The 26736-nt window shown below is 38.1% G+C and overlaps 1 protein-coding gene across 1 annotated transcript in view; it reads right to left on the reverse strand.

The window, feature by feature from the left end:
- The window catches only part of LOC126248157 (sodium leak channel NALCN), a 394425-nt gene that overhangs the window by 178974 nt on the left and 188715 nt on the right, over positions 1 to 26736 (reverse strand). Inside the window, exon 11 of the mRNA XM_049948905.1 lies at positions 13349 to 13516. Within this exon, the coding sequence (XP_049804862.1) occupies positions 13349 to 13516 (168 nt within the window). The remainder of the gene's footprint in view (positions 1 to 13348; positions 13517 to 26736) is intronic.

The raw sequence follows: 26736 nt of genomic DNA on the forward strand, positions 1-26736 counted from the left end.
TTGACAATTTTGGCCCACTGTCCACAGGACGTGGCAGTATGAAGTACATATTTGTTTGTTGTGGACCTCGTTTCAAAATTCATTAAACTTTATCCAATATGGAAAGCTAACAGCGAGACACTGATAGCCAAGTTAGAAAAGGATTTCTTTAAAAACGTAATCAAACCAGAAAGGCTGTTATCTGACACTGGATCTCAGTTTACATCAAATGTTTGGGACAAATTTATGAACGACCAGGATATAAAACATATTAAAATATGTAACCCTTGCTAGCAGTATACGCGAGAAGTTGGATGACTGTGTGATAGACACTCAAAGTGGGTGGAATATGCACATTCATTTGAGGACATTCTAAACAGCACGAAAAGTAATGCAACTGAATATTCGCCCTTGGAGGTGAAGACGGGAATCAAACCAAAATTTCTATTAACAGAAATTGTGGAGTTCCCGCAGCTCCTGTCTGAGTCAGCTGCTGAGAGGGAGCAGGCAGTAAAATCCCATATGGAGCAGCTGGCAGCAGAAAGGAAGAAACGGCATGATGGGTGGTACAAACCAATTAAATAAAACATAAGAGACAAAATCCTAGTACATACGAAAGAAAAGTCCAGCGAAGTGGATGGAGAAATAAAAACGTTGTCTGAGCTGTACTAAGGGGCATTTGTAGTGGCAAAATGTCTGCACCCTAATGCCTACCGACTCAAATACCCTGTTTCAGGAAAACTTCAAAGGCTTAAGAAATGTGACAAAATTGAGACTGTACATTGAGAATGGAAAAGTAGGTCACAAAATAAGTTATCTGTGTTTAGATTATAAAATTATTTGGAGGGGTAATTTGCAATGTTTTATTTCAGGATTTATTATAGCTTGTTTGTCATTTAGTCACATAAGGATTTTTTTTGGGGGGGGGGGTGGGGGGGTGGGGAGGGGCACAGGGTCTGTGCAATTATAAAGAGATAGTTTAGTTGCACATTAGGGTGTGACGAGGTCGGAGAACTCAATTATTTGGTGAATGATACCAAGTCAAAAATCAGTGCACAGTATGCATATAAATTAGGTTTTTGGGGATATATAAGGGATTTATTTATGTGTATGAATGTGTTACGCAAAAGTTTTTGGATGTTTTTATGTTAGTTGTAATTTCCAAATTATAAGTTATGGTCACACCAATTGGGGTGCATGGAGGTCAGGGAAATTTGGAAAATGAAAATTAATAATGCTTACCTAGGAAGACAGATGTATGTTTATCTACTTATCTGAGAATACTTTAGGGGAATAATTTATTGTTGTACGGAGTAATGATTTTTGTACACAGATTCACTGCACAGAATTAAACGAAGGGTGAAATTTGTTCATTTTTGTTGTTAGTTTTGAGTCTAATGGGAGTTATTTAAATTAAAAGAAAATATGAATTTGCCGATGAAGTTGATTGGGAATCTGTCATGAGATGCATGTCTCTAGTGGGACTTGAATAATGTGTCAGAATCATGAAGAATTTACAAGCACCTTGCAAATGCTGTAAATCAATTGTTTACTGTGTAGTTTAGATATGTTTGTATTGATTCCACTGGGGGAAGTGTTCATTGTAGATCCTGGGTGGTTTCGGAAAGTGTTTGTTTTCTGGTATCTACACTTGATTCAAATTTCAACAAATTTGTTCCTGCAAAAACGATAGTGATGGAATGCAGAGCCAAACAGAATTTCCACAGGGTTCTCACCTCTGAATCTGTGGAGTGCCGCTGGGACTTCGTTGTGACGAAAAGGTTCTGTGAAAGTGAGCGCAGTGGCACTGATATTTCTGCGGTATTTCAATAGACAGTCAATTTTGAGAAATGTATAGTTTTGTTTGGCATTTAATTAATGTGCTGCAATTTATAATTTATGTTAGATATAAGTTTAATTTAAATTTAAAGTACACTGTATCAACACCACTACAAATAATTACGCTATTGATCTGGCGCTTAGGATACTTATGTTATTGTATTATGAATTTGTGTCTTATAAATTTCTTCTTAACATATATGGCACGACAACATTTTATGAAGTGGAGGAATTGTGAAACAAACCCTGTCATCCAGGACCACTTGCCACAAAGGATGCAGATTCATCACGAGATGGGGAAGCTCACAGGCATCTATTGTCTATTGAGGCCTAAGTGTTGTACTGTGGGAGTGAGACAGACAAGAACCTACATAACAGGGAAACCCAGTAGAAGGTTTCATGTGGCAAGGAGACGTAGAGGCGTTAAATACGGTGGACTTAAGATTAGCCACAAAGGGAACCATTTATGAAAACTATTTAATTCTGTAGTAATACAGGGAATAAAGCCACATTAATTTTAATCTGCCATCCTCCATAAATTTTCATGGTTACCCCAATAAAACTTGAATACTGATCATTCTATAGCAGTTTAGGATTTAGTGTTAAAGTGACATTAACAAGTTTTGTAACAAAGACCTGAATGCTGAAATCTGAATGCTTTGGTCGATCTTAACGATTGATATCTCATATAGAAGCGTGTCATTAAAATGACAAAAGTTGTAAACATCAACTGTGTAACTTAATTTGTTTAAAAGATATAGTAAATTTAAATTATCAGTATTTACAGTTAAGCATCAGATCATCATTTCCTCCACACAAAACACATTGAAGGATGACAGCATGACACCTTTTTGTATCACTAGGTAATAGAATATTTGTTATAAAGTTTAGTGCATAATAGTTACTTTTGTTCTTTATTTATTTATTTATTAGAAAGCACATTAGTGCAAGGCTACTGGCTGTGGCATTCAAAGTTAATAAGGAAATTATATTGGTTTTATGTAAAAGAATTTAAGGTTTATTATGTGATAGATATTATTACTTTATTTAGAACATGAAAGTGGTCAATCTTTGATTATTAAAAATAAATATGTTAAAATGTAAAATAATGTAGAATAACCTATAGCCAATCAGATGGACAGCTTCAGAAAAGGGAACTGCCCTAGTTAGTTGAGCAAGGATATTCAGCGCTTGGGAAATGTGGCAGGGGATGGGCGAGGGACAGTGCTGAAGGAGATGTGAAAGTGGACAGTCGGTCTTTATGTAGCTAGGAAGTGAAATGACTTAGAAAATTTTGTGTTGTGTGGTACCGCGGGACTTAGTCTCTGAGCTGTGAGCAGCCGCGCGACTGGTGTGAACTCTAACTTTTAGTGTAGTTAAGGAGGCGGAGTATTGGACTTGTGTTTCATGATGAGATTGTGGAAGATTGAACTGTATCAAACAGATATACACTTGAGTGTAACAGTAACTCTAACTACAAACATTTTCACTATTAGTTTTCTTTATGGATAAACATTATTCTAACCAAGTCACAACTGTGTGGCCAACGTCATTTATGGGTCATTAATTTAGTTCCTGATATTATTATTACTGTTATTATATGTTATGTTAACTTTGTATTTTGCAAACTTACCATCAGCCAGACAACTTAACCAAAGGGTCACAAGTGTCTAATTTAGGGCGTGTAATGCGACAAGTGTGGTTCAACCCCTAGACGAGTTTGAGCCAAGACATTTAGACAAAGAGAAACCGCATGTGAGCCCCAACATCCATGGGATGTTTGCTCGCAAGATAAACCAATACAAAAATTTGAGGGTAGAAAATTCCTGGGTGCATTGACAGCAAATGTAATTGGTCTCCCCACTTCCTTCAGCTATATAAAAGACTTAGTTCAGCAATATATATACTATGAATTATTGCTTCAGTGACTAAAGTGGATACCATTAATGCTACCTACTGTGACTACTTTCATTCAATAAGGTCTTATGATGTTATATTCTGGGGGAACCAGCCTCTCGCAGGAGGGGGAGGGGGGGGGAAGATCAAGGTGGGGGGAGGGGGGGGGGGAAGAAGAAGAAGAAGAAGAAGAAGAATGGCAGCTATCAGAATAATGAGTGGTATCCATCACAGACATTCTTGCAGGAACTTCTTTAGAAAGATGGGGGCCCTTACCGCCTGCTCACAATATTCATTTTTCCTTGTTGACCTTCATCTGTAAAAACTTTTCTCTATAGAAGACAACAGTGAATATCATGACTAGAACACCAGAGACAAAAACAGTCTACACATTGAATCGAAAAATCTAAATCTGGTACAAAAAGGAGCTTATTATCCAGTATTAAGCTGTTTAATGCACTCCCACCACATATCAAAAGTCTGTGTAAACAATTACCAAAAATCAAACAAATCCTGATAAAGTACCTAATAGAGAAATCTTTTTATATGGTTGATGAATTTGTGGCAGAAAAAGAATACCACCACTAAATTTATAATTGTTTTACAAATACGTTTAATCTCATTACCACAAATATATAATAATTTGGTTTTCTATATTCATAAAAAAAAAGCACTCCGTCTTCAGGTCATGAGTGGCCTACCGGGACCATCCGACCGCTGTGTCATCCTCAGAGGAGGATGCGGACAGGAGGGGCGTGGGGTCAGCACACCGCTCTGCCGGTCATTATGATGGTATTCTTGACCGAAGCCACTACTATTCGGTCGAGTAGCTCCTCAATTGGCATCACGAGGCTGGATGCACACTGAAAAATGGCAAAAGCGCATGGCGGCTGGATGATCACCCATCCAAGTGCCGGCCACTCCCAACAGCACTTACCTTTGGTGATCTCACGGGAACCGGTGTATCCACTACGGCAAGGCCGTTGCCTTTCTATATTCAAGCATGTATTTATTGTATTATTTAGCTTACTTTTGCTTCCTCTGTATATTACAGAAGCTTCCTAAGTGTAACACAGTATTCTCTTAATTGGGTTTATGTTCTCCATTTGATATCTTATCTGCACTGTATCTTTTATTGTATTTATGTAAATAAGCTTATATCTGATCCTGCCTTAGTGTACCACAATATTCAGTTAACTGGGTATATGTATATATTATTTGACCCCTTATTTGCAATGTATCTTTTATAGTATTTATGTAAGTTATACCTGAAATATGTACAGCTTGACACATTACATATCCTTGCCATTTACTCAGTACCTGGATCTATGAAATAAATAAATAACAAATCTGATGCCTGTTTATCTGTGGATAACTATGTTACAAAAATCATGAGTCACTACTTTATTAACTGCTTGGACTATTCATTAATGTTAAACCGGTTATAGACAGAATATATATATATCTTAACACATTAGATGATAATTATGGTGAAGAAGTTCATCACTTCACTCTGAAAGGGGATAGGAACAAAATATGGTACAAATTTGCTGCCAATTATTCTCATATTTCTCAGCTGAAGAACAGGGAAAACTCTGTGATAAGTTTCCATCACAGTCATTCACAATTAAAAATATGATGGGTTACAATCTGTAGCCAAAACTATAACAGAATTTCTGATTTGCTTTTGTCGAAACTGTTAACCATTTCTCATTTGAAGAAGTATCATCAATTATGAGTAACGGTTGCATTTCTCCTTCCTTTGATATTGATTTTTTACTATTGTGTGTGTTATGTAAATATTGATTTCTTACTCTTTTTCCCTATGTGTTCATTTTATTATGTTTATATGTCTTTGAATTATTCTTGTATAAATCAGCACAGTCTGTGTCCTGGTACTTCTGACACGAATAAATAAATAATTTCTCCTAGCTGACAGGTTTAATTTTGCTTCTTTTGCCAAAACATAGTATAAATTGCAATAACTACTGTGACAGAATATTGAAACAGTGTGTCTTATTAAACAAGAAATAAGTAACCAGAGAGGTCAATACGTATGGAAAAACTCATTGTGTCATTCTGCAGTAAGAGAAGAGAATAATTTTCAGGTTATTTTCATACTAGCAAATTCCATTTTTTATAGTTATCATTGACTTTTAAAAAATTACAGTACCAGATTGGAAAAAATTAAATAAAAACTATAATTTCTGCTATATCAATGCAGATAATAAAGTTCCATATGTTAACCATATGGTAAAAATACTCTCCTATTTGTGTGCTGTTGTTTGCCAAACTTTTGTTTCAACAACTCAAATGGGTTAAAAGGTATCAGGTATTTTATGAATATTTCATTCTTGCATGCATGCAATTGCAATTGAATCCATTTTTTGAGATTGGAGGCAATCAATTTTTTAAATGAATAGTTTTCGTAAAATTGTCCAAGAAAGATTGCAAGATGTTTGCCCCAATTCTGTCAGCATAGTGCATTGCCAACCACTGTGCCAAAAGCAAGCAAAGAGTGTCTTGTTCATTCTGGCTCGCCAGTGGTTGCTAGACCTCGCCAGTCAGTCCCGCGCTGCCGCCCGGTTATCCTTAATATCTCCCCCCCCCCCCCCCCCACCCACCTTTCTCTATTCAAAACCAAATTGACAATTCCTTCATGTCTCAGGATGTGTCCTATCAACCAATCCCTTCTTTTAGTCAAGTTGTATCATACATTCCTTTTACCCCCAATTTGATTCAGTATATCTCCATTAGTAATATTCTCTTCCCATCTAATTTTCAATATTCTTCTGTAGAACCACATTTTGAAAGCTTCTATTTTCTTCTTGTCTGAACTGCTTATTGGTCACATTTCACTTCCTTACAAATACTTTCAGAAAAGACTTCCCAATGCTTAAATTTATATTAAGTGTTGACACATATTTCTTTCCAGAAATGTTTTTTGTTGCTGTCAGTCTGCAGTTTGTATCCTCTCTACTTTGGCCATTGTCAATTATTTTGCTGCCCAAATGCCCCAACTTACTGACTATTTTTAGTGTCTCATTTCCTATTCTAATTATACCAGCATAAGGAAATTTAATTCAACTACATTCCATTAACCTTGATTTACTTTTCTTAATGTTCATCTTCTAATATCTTTACAAGATATTTTCCATTCCTTTCAATGTCTCTCCCAAGTTAAGGAGAAAATTACCATTTCTCCACTCGGGGGACAATCTAGATTGTTATGAAAATAGAAGTAGGGATAAAAAATTTCAAAATCCCATGATCACTTTGGAGCAGCATTTATTTAGATTACCAGTTTTGGTAAATTATGTTGCTCTCTTCAGATCTTATGCACTACACTTCAAAGAATCTCATTCACGTGTACAATAATTTGCGTGACATAATAAATGAACATTCCAAAAACGTGCACACCATAGCATACCGGCATGTCAAAAGTAAAACAATCATTATACAAAATATCAAACACAGTGCACCAATTACACATGCTCATGCTAGCTTAAAAACTGCATAGACAAGAGAGTGTATGCCTAAAAACTGCTTACAGACTCATGTCTATGTAGTTTTTAGGCTAGCATGAGCAAGTGCACTATGTACAATATTTTATACAATGATTGTTTTCCTTTTGATGTGGCAATATACTATGCAATACATCTTCTTGGACTGTCTGTCTATTATGTGACATAAATTATTGCTCAAGTGGAGGAAATTCTTTGAAGTGTAGTGTTTAAGATTCAAAGATGGCAATGTAGTTTGTCAAAACTGATTATCTGAATAAAAGCTTTCATAAAGTGATCATGGGATTTTGAAGTTTACGTGTATTTCTGTGGTTATCATTTCACTGACAAACCTCAAAATTGTTATTTCTTCTCCCTTAATTTTAATTCCCTTTCAAAATTTCCCTTCATTTCCTTTACTGCTTGCTCATAGTGCAGATTAAATAACATCAGAGATAGGCCACAGCCCTGTCTCACTCCCTTTTTAACTACTGTTTCCCTTTCAACCCCTTTGGCTCTGGCTCTTTTAACTGAAGTACAAGTCGTAGATAACTTTTTGCCCCCTGTATTTTATCCATTTATAATTTTAAATAGTGTATTCCAATCAAAATCAATAGATTCTTTTAAAAATACAAATGCTTTAAATACAGGCTTGCTTTTGTTCAGTTTAACTTATAAAATAAATTGTAGGGTCAGTATGTATGGCCTTGCATATCCCTGCACTTCTCTGGAACCCCTTCCAATAGGCCAGCTTCTGTTAGTTTTTCCATTCTTCTGTAAATAATTTATGTAAGTATTTTGCAACCATGACTTATTAAATCGATAATTGGGTAATACATACAGGTAATAGCACTTGCCTTCTTTGGAATATGTATTATAACATTCTTCTTGAGGTCTGTGGGTATTTCGCTTGTCTGAAATATATTGTATAAAAAGTAAAATAATTTCATCATGACTGGCTTACCAAAGATCTTAATAATTCTGAGGGAATGTCATCTACTCTCGGTAACTTGTTTTGATGTAAGTCTTTCTGAGCTCTGTCAGGTTCTTCTTGAACTATCATATCTGTCATCTGACATTCATTTACTTCATTTTTTGTAATATTGTATTCAAGTTTCTTTCCCCTGCATAGTCCCTACAAATACTGTGAAGTAAAACAGGAAAATTCAAGAACTTTTTCAAAACTTTTTTCGCTGATGCTCCCACAGAATAATGACAGGAAAAAGAGTTTATCACCTATTATTTCTGCTGTTCATGCAGTAAAACTTCAGCATCAGGTATGAAATTTTAATTTATTACTGATATACTATTAATTTTTTTGCAGTTCATTTTGGAAGCAGTATCCTCATATAGCACTGAATGTACTGGCAAAAGTATATCACTGTACATCACTTAATTGAGGAAGTATGATATTTTATATGTCGGAATTCAACTTTACAGAATCTGTGGTGGGGTTGGGAGGGGGGAGTTACTGGTATTCTGTGTATTATACTACTATGACTGAAAGAAATAATGTAGTTGAATGAGCAACTGAGAAAGGAGAAAGAAACGAGTTTAAAGCAGTAAACTGTAAGAAATTATTGACTATCACAAGAGGACTCTGAATGGCAAAAGTGATGAAACAGCTACTTAAATCCCACAAATTATGTTGCACTGTAAGCTTTTAAATGGATGGTGTAGTGGGCTTTGGCCACAATTTGGTTGTTGCCTTTCAACCTGCAATCTCTGCATGTGTGTACGCCCACATATAAATTATGTGGTTGTTTAACCAGTTCTGAGATTGGACCTGGTTTTCTGTGTGTTTAGAAGTCTTATCACCAAACCAAGAGTTAGCAAGTTTTTTGACAACAGTGTGTTCTAGCTTCAAGCATTTTGTCTTGATTTCAATCAAACTCAAGCTTTTTGCCTGCAGACTTGATATATTTAGCATTGTTGAACTCATCCCACATTTACTTCAATCCTTCTGTGATGCTACAGAGATACTGAGGGTTGACAATGGACAATAAAGGTAGTCATTTAACTGGTAAAGTTTATGGTACAGCTCTTACTGCACAAGTCAACTTGGTGTTAATATTCTGCCATTATTTGTGACTGAGAATGGATTGTAGAATTTAACTACTGGAAACAACACTGAGAGGACTGCCACTCTAAGATCTAAGGCATTTCCAAAACAGCCAGTTTCCATGATTTTTAAAGTCTATTATGTTATGTTTTAAGTTTTGTTGCTGTTCTCCAAAGATGTGTTACATATGTTAGTGAGTAGTCTGATACAATGCCTGGATATGATAAATAAGGTTTATTTTTCAAGTATTGGCTATTAACACTAAGCCATCCGGTGACATCACAGTGGTTCAGTGCACGAAATAGCAGTCAATGGCCGGCGACAGCACAGTGGTGTCATGCGCAAAATAGCGATCAATGGCTGGCAACACCACAGTGATGTCGTGTGCATAGTATCGCGAGTGGCCGGCGACACCACAGCGATGCTGTGTGTGAAATAGCGGTCAAAGGCTGGCGACACCTCAATGGTGTTGTGAGCATAGTACTGCGCAGTGGCCAACAACAGCACTTTAGTATCTTTTGCATTCTGCTGGTGTTTCATTTAGGTAACAATAAGTTATGCACGCCAACCAGTTTTTTGTTTTTATAAGTACTTGTGCCCTTTCATCATGGTAGAGAAAAGAGACAATACGATTATTTACAATGAATGAGTGGACGTCTTGTCTGAGGTTCCGGATGACTTGGCTGATTGGGAAGAAGACACTGGATATCAAAAAAATGAAAGTGAAGCTGAATTGTCGGAAAATAGTGAAATATATCCAAGAAGAATTCAGCAAACGCTACAGTTGCCAACTGATTCGGATGAATCAGATGAAGAATACAGTGTGCAGTGGTCGGACTTTGGTTTACCGAGGACTAAAAATAAATTTGGAGGATCTCTGGGTTCAAACATATTTCCCAAAGATACACATAGTGTCAAGGATATCATATATATATTCAATAATATATTCAAATAGATCATTCCCAATATATAATTCTATATTGGGAATGATCTATTTGAATATATTAGCAATGAAACCAACAAGTACTACAGTCAAAATTGCAACAGAAGGAAACTGGATTTAAAAAATGCCAAATTTGTTGACGTTAGGGAACCCGAACTTAGAAAAATGGTTTGGGCTTGCTATCCGTATGGAAATTGTAAAAAAAGCAAGGATCGATGATTATGGGTCAACAAATCTGTTGATAGACACATTGATATATCGAAAAATGATGTCTCGCAACTGATTCCGACAAATATCATTTTTACATTTTTCCGACAACAACAATAAACCAGATAATGCTGACTGGCTTTTCAAAGTGCAGTTCGTAACTGATTATTCTTCCAAAAACTTTAAAGAAACTTTTAATCTAAGTCGAAACAGCTCAATTGATGAAGGAATGATACTGTGGCATGAACGGTTAAATTGTAAAGTTTACAATCTGTCGAAAGTTACCAAACTTGGCATACTCATTTGATTGCTGTGTGATTCGAGTACAGGATACATTTTCTCATTCAGGATATATTCCAGTGCTGGGCAGTCTTTAGCAGAAACAGTAATGGAACTATTGACACCTTCTTATGGAAAGTGGCATCACCTCTACATGGATAATTATTATAACAATGTAGAACTTGCAGAACAGTTACTTGAAAAGAGAATTTGAGTTTGTTGAATGATACGGCAAAATAGAGGATGTCTGGAAAAATTAAATTGCGCAAAAGTCAATGTGTTTGAAGCTTGTCATCAACGGAAAGGTGAAGTACTCACACAGGTATGGAGAGCTCTGAAAATTAAAACGATATGAATGATTTCTACAATACATAATGTCACTTTTACTGACACTCAAAGAAAATATAGAAAAACCAATTAGACAATAAAAAAACTTGAAAGCGTATTAGACTACAATGGATGCATTCCACACATATTAGTATTTCAATACAGAACACAAGAGTATCCAATTTCATGATTTTTTTATTGAAAGTGTCTGATACGAGGATAAAAGACCATGTACCTGCTTTTGAGGAAAACTTGGAAGTTGCCACTACATAGATCCGGTTGACAGAATTCCCGGTCACGTAAAGCAACACCAACTAATACTTATGTTTGAAACAAATAAATGAAAATAAGAAACTGCCATGTATGTTCCAAAAACAAAAGAAGAAGAACAACAAACTTAATGTGCAAGTCTTGTGGAGTTGTGTTACATCTTGGAGACTGTTTTGCTGCATATCACATGAAAGAGATATACTAACTACCAAAGACAATGCAAATAAACAAATATATGAAACAAACAAATTTTGTATTTATTTATGTATGTATATCTTCAAAATTTCATGAAAGTAGGGGAACAGGGTTGAGAACTAAGGATGAGATTAGTAAAACTTAACAATTTATAATCTCCTGATAATGTCAAGAACAGCTGGCGACAAGCCAAATAATCTGAATTAGTGCTGCCGGTGCCAAGCAAATAAATTTGTACAAGATGTTTGGACGGCAAAGTGTCAAGATAAAGTTTGAGTTTGTAATGAGCTTGTCTCTCATTCTGTTGAAAGTAGCTGGCTTAAGTTTTGCATGGATACAGTTAGTCTAACAATGCCTCTTATAAGAAGTGATTCAGTTTAGTGAAATTCCATTTACTGTCTTGTTAAACATGTCCATTCTGATCAAAAGTATCCAGACATAACTATATAATATGGAACAGACCACTAGATGTCACAAGAGGCAGACCTGCCAGAGTGAAGGGAGGCAGGGGGTTGTGTGTTGTCAGTAAAGTACAATATCAGCAGAATGTGTCAGACAGGACAGCTCAGTGACTTCGGACATGGACTAGTCATCAGATGCCACCTGAGTACCAAATCCATTAGGGAAATTTCATCTCTTCTAAAGGCACCCAAGGTGATTGTTGGTGGTGTGACTGAATGCTAAGGAAAAGCCACACCCAAACCAAGGTCAGGCAGCCCTCAGGTACTGAGAGACAGGGAATGTCAAGCATTGTGGATGGTGGTTGTAAAAAGTTGCAAGAAATCAGTGGAAAGAATCACTTGTGAGTTCCAAACTGCTAACAGCACTCCAGCTAGCACAATGTGTATAGTAAGATAAGAAGAATTGCATACAGTGATCAAGTAGTTCCTCATAAGCCACACATTTCTATAGTCAATGCTAAGTGATAGTCGAGGTGACGTGAATAGTGATGCCACTTGACAGTGAATGATTGGAAACAATTGATTTGGAATGATGAATTATGATATGCCCTGTGGTAATCTGATGGAAAGATTTGCATTTGACAAATGCCTTGAAAATGTTACCTCCCATCATGTGTAATGCCATCAGTGAAGTATGGAGGAAGCTGCTTTGTGGTACAGAGGTTTTTTTATGGTTAGTGTGTGTCATCCTTCTGTACTTAAGAAAATGATAAACATTATGTACAGTAAAGGTGGTGATGATTGATTGTATCAGCATGACAATGCACCCTGTCACACAGCAGCAGCTGTGAGGGTTTGATTTGTGGATAGTAACTTTCCTGAAACGGACTGGTCTGCCTGGAATATTGACCTGAAGCCAACGGAATGCCTGTGTCCATCATCACTACCTTCTCTGAATTCAGTTCTTGAGGAAGAATGGGCTCCCATTCCATCACAGACATTCAACACATGACTGGAAATATCCCCAGTAGAGTTCAGAGCATCATAAAGATGAAGGATGGACTCACCCCATATTATTGTCCACTAATAATGCTTTTGACTAGATAGTGTATACCGAAAGAGAGAAATGCTGGAATTGGATTTTGAACTAATCCAGCATTTAACCTATTAACTGTCACTGATATTTCATCATCAATTGTCTTGAACCATAGTGTTGTGCAAGATATTGTTCAGTAGGAGCCAAGAGTCTGGTCTTGCATGAAATTAACTTCAGCAACTGCAAAAACATTCTTATTCAGCAAAATGTGGATTGTACAGATCTTAGATTAAAAAAACATTGCATGAATATTCTTGTGTTCCTGGAACTGTCAACAAGTTACAGATAATTTGCTTCATAAACTCTTAACCATGTACATAATATAATAAAACTCAGTAAAAAACAACATACCTGGAAGTATGTCAGACCCGAAAGGTAGAGGGCTGGAATTACATGAAGAGTTGTTCCAATGGCAAGTAGGAGCTCAAATTTATGAATGGAATGTTTGTAATATCCACGCAAACCAAGACACCAAATCTTAAACAGTGTTTCCAAGTCAAGAAACAATGTAAAAGCAACCTGTAAAGAAAACAAAACAATTAATGCTGACTGATGATAACAGATAACAAATGAAAATAAATTGCATTATTGCAGTGATCAGCTAGTAGTCCTATAGCCTGCTGTATGCCTTGCTTCTACAAAATTACAGCTTGAACAAAACACATAGTTGCAAACAAGGATAGGTCAGGTGATGAAGTTTCAGCTGTGGAACAACTACCATCCAAACATCATATTCCAAAGATTCCAGTTTGAAGAAAGAGTTTCAGGAGTGTGCAATGCATCAATAAATCCAGCTGTTATAAACTTTCTTTATGTGCTACAGCATTTGTTATTAGCACCCTTGAAGAAGACTCTCAGCACAGTGGCAATTGGGTATAGCTGAATCAATGAAAACTGGTTGACATCAACAATGTTAACCATTTTGTGGTCACTATCAATGTTAAATAGCAAAAAACACTGCATTTCAACATCTGTATCTATGAAAGTAAATGCAACATTCACTGTTAATCTACATCTACTCAGATACTCTGCAAGCCACCATAAGGTGCATGGTGGAGGGTACTCTGTACTACTACTTATCATTTCCCCTTCTGTTCCACTCGCAAATAGAGCGAAGGAAAAACAATGATCTGTATGACACCATATAATCCCTAATTTATCATATCTTATCTTCGTGGTCCTCACACGTGATGTATGTTGGTGGGAGTAGAATTATTTGGCAGCCAGCTTCAAATGGCAGTTCTCTAAATTTTCTTAACAGTGTTTCCCAGAAAGAAAGCTGCCTTCCCTACAGGGCTTCTAGTTTGAGTTACCGAAGCATCTTCCTAACACATACGTTTTGTTCAAACCTACCAGTAAGAAATCTAGCAGCATTCCTCTGAACTGCTTTGATATCTTCCTTCAATCCGACCTGGTACGGACCCCAAACACTCAAGCAGAACTCAAGAATAGGTCGCACCAGTGTCCTATATGTGGTCTCCTTTACAAGTGAACCACTCTTTCCCAAAATTCTCCCAATAAACCGAAGTTGGCCATTTGCTTTCCCTGCCTCAATTTATAGTTGCTCTTTCCACCTTATATTGCTTTGCACTGTTATGCCCAGATATTTAAACAACTTGACAGTGTCAAGTAATACTGTATCCAAACGTTACAGGTTTGTTCTTCCTACGTATCAGCATTAACTTACATTTTTCCACATTTAGGGCTAGCTGCCTTTCATCACACCAAATGTAAATTTTGTCTGTCATCTTGTATCTTCATATAGTCACTCAACTTCGATACGTTATCGTACAACATGGCATCATCAGCAAACGACCGCAGATTGCTGCGTATTCTGTCTGCCAAATCATTTATGTATATAGAGAACAACAGCGGTCCTATCACACTTCCCTGGGGCACTCCTATTACTTTGGAAGTCTTCAAGCCACACACAAATCTGTGAACTTATTCCATATGCTCATACCATCATTAACAGCCAGCAATGGGGCACTGTGTCAAATGCTTTCCAGAAATCTAGAAATACTGAATCTGCCTGTTGCCCTTCATCCATAGTTCTCAGTATATCATGAGAAAACGGCAAGCTGAGTTTCACATGAGTGATGCTTTCTAAAGCCATGCTGATTCATGGACATAAGCTGCTTAGCCTCAAAAAAGTTTATTATATTCAGACTGAGAATGTGTTCAAGGATTCTGCAGCAAATAGAAGTTAGGGATATTGGTCTGTAATTCTGCAAGCCCATTCTTTTACCTTTCTTATATAATGGTGTCACCTGGGCTTTTCTCCAGTCACTTGGGACTTTGTGCTGAGCGAGAGATTCACGATAAATGCAAGCTAGGTAAGGAGCCAATGCCATAGAGTGCTCTTTGTAAAATCGAACTGGGATTCCATCCGGACCCGATGATTTATTTGTTTTCAAAACTTTAGGTTGCTTCTCTACACTAGACTTACGTGTAATTGGATTTGATATCATCTTATTTATTGACATATTATTTGCACTAACTCTCGTGTTAGCAACTAGCTGCAGTTGGTAGTGAATTGAAAGTATTCGACAATGGTCAATGAATTTCATTTTCTTTCAATTCGGGTACTCTGATTAGCCACCTTGCTGAAGATTTTCATATAGAGAGTGTAGAGTATCTACATATTCATGGTTTTATACAACCAAAACCATGTTATTTCAAGAAGGTAGGTCATTCTAATAATTTATTCTGCAAGCACTGGAATAGGAGGACTTAATAGTTTCACACTGAAAATATATTTATAATTATGACAAGAATAAGTGTGTTTTTTCCTAGTATTTACAATGACAGAGAGACAGAATGGCTGGTCAGTACTTACCTTCAACAGGTAAAATGTCACTACTTTTGATACATTTTAAAAGGAACAGACTAATTTTAGCTTACGGAACTATTAGTTCCTTCATCAGGGAGGTAAGACGGTTAGATTTGGGAAGATTACCAAAGAGCAGCAGGTCACTCAGACCCTTGGATGGGAGAGATCCACCTGTTGTGATGATGAGGGGAATAAAGATGTAGGGGGCAAGCATCAGAGGGAGGGAGTGTAGGAGGTAAAAGATAATATACTGGTATATTGTGCAGTCTAGAGGTGATATAGAGCAGACTAAAAAACAAAAGATGGGTACAAGAAGAGTCATCATCATCATCATCATCATCATCATCTTGGACAGTTTCCAGTTTCTGGCTGGGTCTGTATGGAACATGGGCCTCTCCATCATCTTCTGTCTTGCCACCATCTCTCCGTCTTCACCTTGGTCCAGTCTTCTCCTTTCTTCTGGATGCATTCCTCTACTCCTTTCAGCCATCTCTCTCCCGGTCTTCCTCTTGGTCTGGTTCCTTCCAGTTTCATCTCATGTATCCTTCAGGGTATCCTCTTCTCCTCCATTCTCTTAATGTGTCCATACCATCTCAGCCTTGATTTCTCTCTCTCCTCCTGCAGTGGTTCCACCTTCATTAACTCTCTGATCCTCTCTTTTCTTAATATGTCTATCTTTGTCACTCCAATACTGTTTCTCAAGAATTTCATCTCATTAGCTTGTACTTTACTTTTCTCTCTTACTTTCATAACCCAGGTTTCTGATGCATATGTCAGGATCGGGACATAGTATGACTGGTATATAACCTTTTTACTGATTTGGGGTACACCCTTGCTCCACATCAGGCTTCTGACACTCTTCCAAATTGCTTCTGCTTTTCTCCACTGCTCATTTATTTCTCTGTCGTTTTTTTACATCTTCCTGTATCAGGCTTCCTAGGTACTTGAAACTCTCCACTCTCCTCAATTGTTCCCCACCAATTGTTATTCCCGTTGTTCCTCTCTCCTCCTTTCTTGTTGTAATAATCATCTCACTTATACTAAATTTCATCCCATATTCTTGTACTGTTCACACCCATATGTCCAACTGTTCTTGTACTTCCTCCTCCTTATTCCCCAAATCATCAGATCATCTGCAAACACCATAGCTTTCATCTCCCTTTCACCAATTACTTGTGGTACTGTACTCACGTGAGGCAATACTGACCCTATGACTTATCTTAGAAGAAAGATTAAGGAAAGGCAAACCTACATTTCTAGCATTTGTAGACTTAGAGAAAGCTTTTGACAATGTTGACTGGAATACTCTCTTTCAAATTCTGAAGGTGGCAGGGGTAAAATACAGGGAGCAAAAGGCTATTTACAATTTGTACAGAAACCAGATGGCAGTTATAGGAGTCGAGGGACATGAAAGGGAAGCAGTGGTTGGGAAGGGAGTGAGACAGGGTTGTAGCCTCTCCCCGATGCTATTCAATCTGTATATTGAGCAAGCAGTAAAGAAAACAAAAGAAAAGTTCGGAGTAGGTATTAAAATCCATGGAGAAGAAATAAAACCTTTGAGGTTCACCGAAGACACTGTAATTCTGTCAGAGACAGCAAAGGACTTGGAAGAGCAGTTGAACGGAATGGACAGTGTCTTGAAAGGAGGGTATAAGATGAACATCAACAAAAGCAAAACGAGGATAATGGAATGTAGTCGAATTAAGTCGGGTGATGCTGAGGGAATTAGATTAGGAAATGAGACACTTAAAGTAGTAAAGGAGTTTTGCTATTGGCGGAGCAAAATAACTGATGATGGTCGAAGTAGAGAGGATATAAAATGTAGACTGGCAATGGCAAGGAAAGTGTTTCTGAAGAAGAGAAATTTGTTAACATCGAGTATGGATTTAAGTGTCAGGAAGTCGTTTCTGAAAGTATTTGTATGGAGTGTAGCCATGTATGGAAGTGAAACATGGACGATAAATAGTTTGGACAAGAAGAGAATAGAAGCTTTTGAAATGTGGTGCTACAGAAGAATGCTGAAAATTAGATGGGTAGATCACATAACTAATGAGGAGGTATTGAATAGAACTGGGGAGAAGAGGAGTTTGTGGCACAACTTGACTAGAAGAAGCGATCAGTTGGTATGACACATTCTGAGGCATCAAGGAATCACCAATTTAGTACTGTAGGGCAGTGTGGAGGGTAAAAATCGTAGAGGAAGACCAAGAGATGAATACACTAAGCAGATTCAGAAGGATGTAGGCTGCAGTAGGTACTGGGAGATGAAGAAGCTTGCATAGGATAGAGTAGCATAGAAAGCTGCATCAACCCAGTCTCAGGACTGAAGACCACAACAACAACAACAACAACAACAACAATAACTATACTCATTATATTATCCATTACTACAATGAAGAGTAATGGTGAAAGTGCACTTCCCTACCTCAAGCCATTTCTCTGTTCAATCCAAGCTGATCTCTCTCCTCCCACTTTCACACAGCTAACATTTCCATGGTACATTTCACTTATCCTCCAAATAATCTGTTTTCAAACAATGGAAAAAATCAAACAATGGAAATCTGTTTTGCTACTCCTCTGTTCCCCAGAGCTTTTCACACTTTGCTTCTACGTACACTATCATACGCTTTTTCAATGTCCAGGAAGGTCATTAGTAGATCTACTCCATATTCATAGTGCTGTTGCTGCAGTTGTCTTACAGCAAAAATTAGATCCATCGTGGACCTTCCTGTTCTGAAGCCATTTTTTGTTGCTTGTCGTCCCGCATATTGCTTCTGCTGCACTTACTAATGTTCCCTTAAGTCTACCCCACTCCTCTTCTACTGTTTTTGGTTCATCCTTTGGGATGCTTTCCTTTACTACTTGTAGGTACTGTAGCCTGCTTTCTTCTTCCTTGAACTTCCATACCCTTGTACGTCTTTCCTGGTTTTCTGTCCCTTTATTATCCTTAGTCCCTCTCAGCTTCATTACCAGCAAACGGTGCTGGCTATCCAAGGCCTCTGATGGTATTACCTTAATGTCAATGATGTTCCTATTCATCTCACTATCACACAGGAAGTAGTCAACTATCAACTTTCTCTTTAAGTCTTGACTTTACCAGGTAATCTTGTACCTCTCTCTTTCCCTGAACCAAGATTTCCCAACCAGCAAACCATTCCTTTGACAGAACTCCAATAGTCTTCCACCTTCCTCATTTCGGCAGCCTCAACCCTCTGGTCCAAGCACACTTTCACAGCCTTATCTTTCTCTTCCAATGTGTACATTTAAATCTCTCATTACTATCATATTCTTCCTTCCCATCTGCTTCTGCATTTCCTCTTCACATTCTTGCTACTCCTCAGAAGTGCAACTCACCTGTGGTGCATACACTTGTATTACCTCTATGGTCATCCCCTTGAGTGATATCTTGATCTTCATCATCCTGTCACTTATTCTCTTCACTTCCTCTTTTAATCCATACTATTCAGACTCCATTTCTCCTTCTCTCCTCACTTCCACTCCAGTGCAGTTGGTAGCCTTTTCCTAAGTTCTCTCCTTCCTTCTCCTTTCCATCTCATTTCATCTAACCCCAATAGATCTAGATGGGTACAAGAAGAGTAATAGAAGTAAAAGGAATGGTTACTAATAAAAACACAATATGTCACATGTTCTACAGGATTAATTTATTTAATTAACCAGCTTTTGGGTTGCAAGGCCACCATCAGACTTTAACTGACCGTCATCAAAGTAGTTGCATTATTTGTAAACAACACAGGAAAAGATGTTATCTTCTAGAGAGAGACACAAACACAGAGTAAATGTCATCATTGATAGTGTAGTGGTGAAACAATTAAAAAGTTACTACTTGAACAGTAAATAAATGTAAAGGGAGCAATCAGGAAGAACATTAAGACTAAACTTGATAAACAATCTCAATAAAATAACATTATCACTCGACAAAAGTACTAAAGAATAGCTTCAAGAGGTATCACACGTGGAATGAGATACAGGAACTGAGTACGAAATAGAACTGACAACTGTAACACTGAAATATGTGGAGTACATAAGCAATCACAATGAAATGAGTAAATACTGGAAAATGGAGGAATTGTAAGGAACTGACAGTGTGGGAAGCATTGGAGAACTGTGAGGATTAAGTGAGGTTTATAGAAGGGGAAATACTGAGCTGTGTTTGGTCATTTAATATTAAATCTGGACTGTGGAGATGTTTGTTAATTTCCAGGCCTTCCAACACATTGAGTTTTTCGGTCTCTTATTTCTGCTGTCCCCCCACCCCATTTATGAACAATGGATCTTGCCATTGGTGGCAAGGCTTGTTGTGCGCCTGAGATATACAGATAGCCATACTGTTGGTGCAACCACAATGGAGGGGTAACTATTGAGAAGCCAGACAAACATGTGGTTCTTGAAGAGGGGCAGCAGCCTTTTCAGTACATGCAGGGGGCAACAGTCTGGATGATTGAACTAGCCTTGTAACAAACCAAAACAGCATTGCTGTGCTGGTACTGCAAATGGCTGAAAGCAAGGGGAGACTACAGCTGAAATTTTTTCCCGAGAGCCTGAAGCTTTACTGTATGGTTAAATGATGATGGCATCCTCTTGGGTAAAATACTCTGCGGGTCAAATAGTCACCCATTTGGATTTCTGGGCAGGGACTGCTGAGGAGGATGCCGTTATGAGGAGAAACAAAACTGGTGTTCTATGAATCGAAGCATGGAATGTCAGATCCCTTATCGGGCAGGTAGATTACAAAATTTAAAAAAGGGAAATGGATAGGCTAAAGTTGGATTTAGTGAAGTTCAGTGGCAGGAGGAGCAAGAATTCAGGTCAGACGAATACAAGCTTATAAATAAAAAAATCAAATAGGAGTAATTCAGGAGTAGGTCTAATAATGAATAAAAAAAATTGAAACATGGATAAGCTACTATGAACAGCATAGTGAATGCATTATTGTAGCCAAGATAAGACATGAAGCCCACACCTACCACAATAGTACAAGTTTATATGCCAACAAGCTCCACAGATGATGAAGAGATTGAAGAACTGTATGATGAGATAAAAGAAATTATTCAGATAGTTAAGAGACACAAATATTTAATAGTCACGGGTAACTGGAATTCAATGGTAGGGAAACGAAGAGAAGAAAAATATGGATGGGAGTAAAGAACGAAAGGGAAAGTCACCTGGCAGAATTTTGCACAGAGCATAACTTAATCATAGCTAATACTTGGTTTAAGAATCATGAAAGAAAGTTGTGTACAGGGAAGAGACCTGGAGAAATCGGAAGGTTTCATATTGATTACATAGTGGTAAGACAGTGATTTAGGAACCAGGTTTTAAATTGTAAGACATTTTCAGGGGCAGTTATGAACTTTGACCACAATTTATTGGTTATGAACTGTAGATTAAAAATGAAGAAACTGCAAAAAGGTAGGAATTTAAGGAGATAGGACCAAGATAAACTGAAAGAACCAGAGGCAGTAGAGATTTTCAGAGTGTGCATTAGGGAATGATTGAGAGGAACAGGAGAAAGCAATACAGTAGAAGAAGAATGGGCAGTTTTGAGAGATGAAACTGAAGGCAGCTGAGGATCAAGTAGATAAAAAGACAAGAACTAGAAGAAATCCTTGGGCAACACAAGAGTTACTGAATTTAATTCAAGAAATGAGAAAATATAAAAATAAAGTAAATGAAGCAGGCTAAAAGGAATACAAACATCTCATAAATGAGATCGATAGGAAGTACAAAATGGCTAAGCAGGAATGGCTAGAGGACAAATGTAAGGATGTAGAAGCATATATCACTAGGGGGGCAAGATAGATGCCACCTACAGGAAAATTAAAGAGACCTTTGGAGAAAAGAGAATGACCTGTATGAATATCAAGAGCTCAGAAGGGAAAGCAGAAACGTGGAAGGAGTATACAGGGTGGAGAAAACCGTGTCATGAAATTTTAACCACTATGGAAATTTGGTGCCACACGCTCTGATTGCCCTGGGATTGCCCTGTTTCCATTCGTCAGTTGATGGGCAGTGCTATGGTTGTTGGTTCACACATACAAACATCCCTCACCCCATTGCTGCCCCAAGGTGATACACATGTGTCGAATAGGTCATGCTGTTTGTCTCCACCTCATGTCAGATGCATTCACGGGCAAGCTTCGCTTCAGAGCACACACACATCAACTGCAATTTAGTCATGCAGTAAGCATGGTGGGACAGTATTCATTTGAAGAACAACAAGACATGGTTTTTGTTTATGGACTAGCCGATGGTTATGCGCATGAAGCTTGATGGTTGTATGAGGAATGGTACCCAGCAAGACGCCACCCACACCCGCAAATGTTTACAGCAATTCACTGACTACTTGGTGAAACCGGCTCGTTAGCAGGATATCGTAGTGATGCTGGAAGACCTCGAAAACGAAGAGATGCTGCATCTGAAGAGACTGTTCTCGAGCACTTTGAGGGTACAAAGAGTACTAGAGTGGATGGACACGACATGGGGGTCACTCATTGGTTAGTCTGGGAGGTTTTGAGGGATGATGGCCAGTATTCATTTAGTTTCCACTCTGTCAAGATCTAAATCCTCTGGCAGTCTATGAACACAGGCAGTGGTTTCTGCAGTGTGTTGCACAAGATCCTGACTTTCCCGCCATTGTGTTGTTTACCAACAAGTGCACCTTCCATCAGGATGGCCTTTACAGCACTCAAAACGTTCATTACTGAGCAAGATGAAATCCTCATGTCACGTGTCCATGGACATCAGGTATGATTTTCGCTGAACATTTGAGCAGGCATTGTGGTTGACCACTGATTGGGCTGGTCCATCTACTTCCTCGACTTACTGGGGCAAATTTCCTTCACTTTTTACAAGAAACTCTACCCGGCCTGCTGGAAGTTGTTCCCTTGAACACACAGCTACGCATGTGGTTGCAGCATGATGAGGCGCCTGCACATAACAGTCGTGCTGTGTGCGGATATTTAAATGAACGCTAAAATGGCCAGGTAATTGGCAGAGGTGCTTGTAGGACTTGGCATCCGTGATCACCAGACTAGCCCTGTGGGGATTCATCAAGGTTCTAGTTCACCCACCCGGATGCAAACCACCTAGAAATGAAGAGGAATTAATGGATTGCATTCAACATACCGACAATCACATCAAGCAATGCCAGGAATCTCTGAAAGGATTCAGCAAAACACTGTTCGACATTACCATGCATGAGTCACATCAGAGGGTCACCAGTTCGAGCACCTGCTTTAAGTAAACAATGTCCTAGCAACAAAAAAGGCCCTTTTCAGGCCAACACTATTTGTAAAAGACTTTCTGTACACAAACTAACAGCTGTTGAGTGGTTTGTTCCTGGTATGTCTCATCATGAAACTATAATGGATGTGTCGGGACCCTGGTAGATTCGCCCCCAGGGCCCCAGAGTGGAAAGCTGGTGCACTACCATCGAGCGTGGGGGCCACCTTGGATACATCGCGATCTCTGGCAGGCATAACATTTGCGGTCATGTGTTGTCCAGAGCATCCAGCAACAGGGCAATCCTGTGGCCAATCGGAGCATGCGTCACCAAGTTTCCATAGTTTAAAAATTGTGTGTTGTCGACCTACACAACATTAGTAACTTTGGTTCCTACTGGCATCAGCTATCCAGGGTTAAAATTTTGTGATACAATTTTTCTCCACGCTGTATAGAGGGTCTATACAAGGAATATGTACTGAGAGCAATATTATGGAAGTGGAAGAGGATGTAGATGAAGTTGAGATGGGAGATATGATACTGTGTGAAGAATTTGACAGAGTACTCAAAGACCTACGCTGAAACAACATTTTGTTAGAACTACTGATAGCCTTGGGAAAGCCAGGCATGACTGAACTCTTCCATCTGGTGAGAAAATGTATGATACAGGTGAAATATCCTCAGACTTCAATAAGAATATAATAATTCCAGTTCCAAAGAAAGCAGGTGCTAACACATGTGAAAATTACCAAACTACCAACTTACTAAGTCACGGGTGCAAAATACTAATGTGAATTCTTTACAGATGAATGGAAAAACTGCTAGAAGCTGACCTCAGGGAAGATCAGTTTGGATTCCATAGAGATGTAGGAACGCATGAGGCAATAAAGACCCTATGACTTACCTTACAAGATAGGTTAACAAAAGGCAACCCTATGTTTATGGCATTTGGAGACTTAGGGAAAGTTTTTGGCAATGTTGATTGGAATATTCTCTTACAAATTCTGAAGGTGGCACAGGTAAAATACAGGGAGCAAAAGGCTATTTACAATGTGTACAGAAACCAGATGGTAGTTATAAGAGTAGAGGGGTATGGAAGGGAAGCAGTGGTGGAGAAGGGACTGAGACAAGGTTGTAGTCTATCTCCAATGTTACTCAATCTGTATACTCAGCAAGCAGTAAAGGAAACAAAAGAAATTTTTGGAGTAGGAATTAAAATTCAGAGAGAAGAAATAAAAACCTTGAGGTTTGCTGATGACATTGTAATACTCTCAGAGACAGCACAGGACTCGGAAGAGCAGTTGAACAGAATGGACAGTGTCTTGAAAGGAGTATGTAAGATGAACATCAACAAAAGCAAAACAAGGATAATGGAATGTAGTCGAATTAATCAGGTGATGATGAAGGCATTAGAGTAGGAAATGAGACACTTAAAGTAGTAGACGAGTTTTGCTATTTGGACAGCGAAATAACTGATGATGGTCGAAGCACAGAGGATATCCTATCAGGAAGTGTTAATAGGCATAATGTTCGGATTTGGGGTTCGCAAAATCTGCATGGCTCATTGAACATGTTTATTACAGCCTTAAGCTGAACGTCTGGTGCAGGCTAATGCACAACAGGATTGTTGGATGTTCTTTGCGGAACAAACAGTGAATGCGTCAGTGTATCTGGACATGTAGGAGCAGTTTGTGTACCCACAGGTACAAACTTGCAACCCAACATCATTTTTCAACAAGATGGAGCTCCGCTGCATTGGTCAATGGCTGTTCGCAAGTTCCTGGATAGGAAATTTCCCAATTGTTGGATCGGACGTTGAGGACCCATTGCCTGGTCACCATGTTCACCTGACATTACGCCGCTTGATTTCTTCATGTAGGGATTCATGAAGGACTGCGTGTATGCAACCAAAGTGGACGATATTCTTATGTTATAACATCTTATCACTAATGCGATTGCAACAATAACAGAGGAAATGTTACAAAGAACTTGGCAAGAAATTGAATATAGACTCGATATTCTTCGTGCTACAAATGGTTCACATGTAGAGGTGTACTGATGATAAATAAATAAATTTTTTGAGATGCTCTACAATGTGGTGCATTTTTCATTGTTGTATCTACTCTCTGTGTGTGGTTTTTTTCCCCTGGGTCTTTGAAATCAGGGAGGTTTGAGTGGGACACCCTGTACAGCTTAATATTTAAAAAATCATAGACAGAAGCACATACCAATCAATAATACAGGGTAAAACGTAGGGGATAAAAGACAATATAAACTCATCCATATAATTTTTAGCTGTTAGTGTTTTGAAAGTTTGGAAAGCTTGCATGATAACTCGCAGTCTTCGCTGACACAAGCTCTTTGTTGATTTCTTTCATGTGAAAGAAAAAGTGGCACTTCATGTAATGGAAAATTAACTTACTGGCAAGGTCAAGCTGATGTTCCAACAACATCCTAAATCATGTATTCTGATAACAACTTCGTCAGTGCAGTCTGAAAACTCATAAAATATATCATCCCACAGATTCGAGATGGAAGAATTACTTCAACCTGTTAAAAAATGCTGAAAACACCTTTGGACGGGTATGTCAAATAAGAAAGGCCATTTACTGAACCAAAGTCCTTTATGGTGGTGAAGGTTTCGACAGCTTTTCATTCACAAGGACTTCACACAGCCACTCTGTTTATTAAACTTTTTGACAATATAACATGCTATGTGATACATTAAACATTGTTTTGAAATGTCATCTTAATATGGAGTAGGAAGATCAGTTTCCCAATCCGCTGTCACCACTTTGTACTTAATTTCGCCCTCAGCAGATAAATTAATGTTAAATTTCTTTAGCACATAAATGCATCTGAATTTGGTTCACAGTTCTTGGATGCAGATATAGCCACCTTAACAGGGACATGCATGCACTGTAACATATGTAATTGCAGAAAATCTACAGTTGATGGATGTCTGTTACCACTCATTGACCTCAAAATTCCAAAATGATTTTCCTGAGGGTCTTGGTTGACTTTTCCTGTCATTATGTACATAAGAACTTTGGACCAAAAACACTGAGAAACTTCCAGTGTACTTTTTAGCATGACAGAGATTCCATTTTTCTGTTTGTGAAAATGTGTTGTTTTCTGAGCAAATAGTTTCATAAAAGTCAATTAATATTTTGTATGAAGGGGAATTTTTGTAGAGTGATTTATTTGTTATTCTAGAGTTGAGTGCATCTAATACGATTATGGTATTCATATCTCTCATGAATAGTTCCATGTATTCACTACCGCTAAAATTCATGGGATTAGTTTTGCGGAAAAAGTCTAGACACACACACACACACACACACTCACACACACACACACACACACACACACACACACACACACACACACACACACACAGAGAGAGATGAAAATATTGCTCCACTGTTACTTTTTGATACAAAATTGTTTAACATCATTAAACACTACTAGAATTCTAAATGCGTCTTATGGGCTGCACAGTTAGAAATCTACTCCAGCCAGCTACAAGCAACCGCTGCGTAGTCTGTCAGTGTGCACAGCAACTACCATTGTGAAAGATATCACAAAAATGGAAGTAACGGCACTTCTCCATCTAAGCACTATGATGGAGGTAAAATATGGACAATAAACAGTTTAGACACGA

This window comes from Schistocerca nitens, chromosome 1 (genome assembly GCF_023898315.1).
Source record: "Schistocerca nitens isolate TAMUIC-IGC-003100 chromosome 1, iqSchNite1.1, whole genome shotgun sequence".
Lineage (NCBI taxonomy): Eukaryota > Metazoa > Arthropoda > Insecta > Orthoptera > Acrididae > Schistocerca > Schistocerca nitens.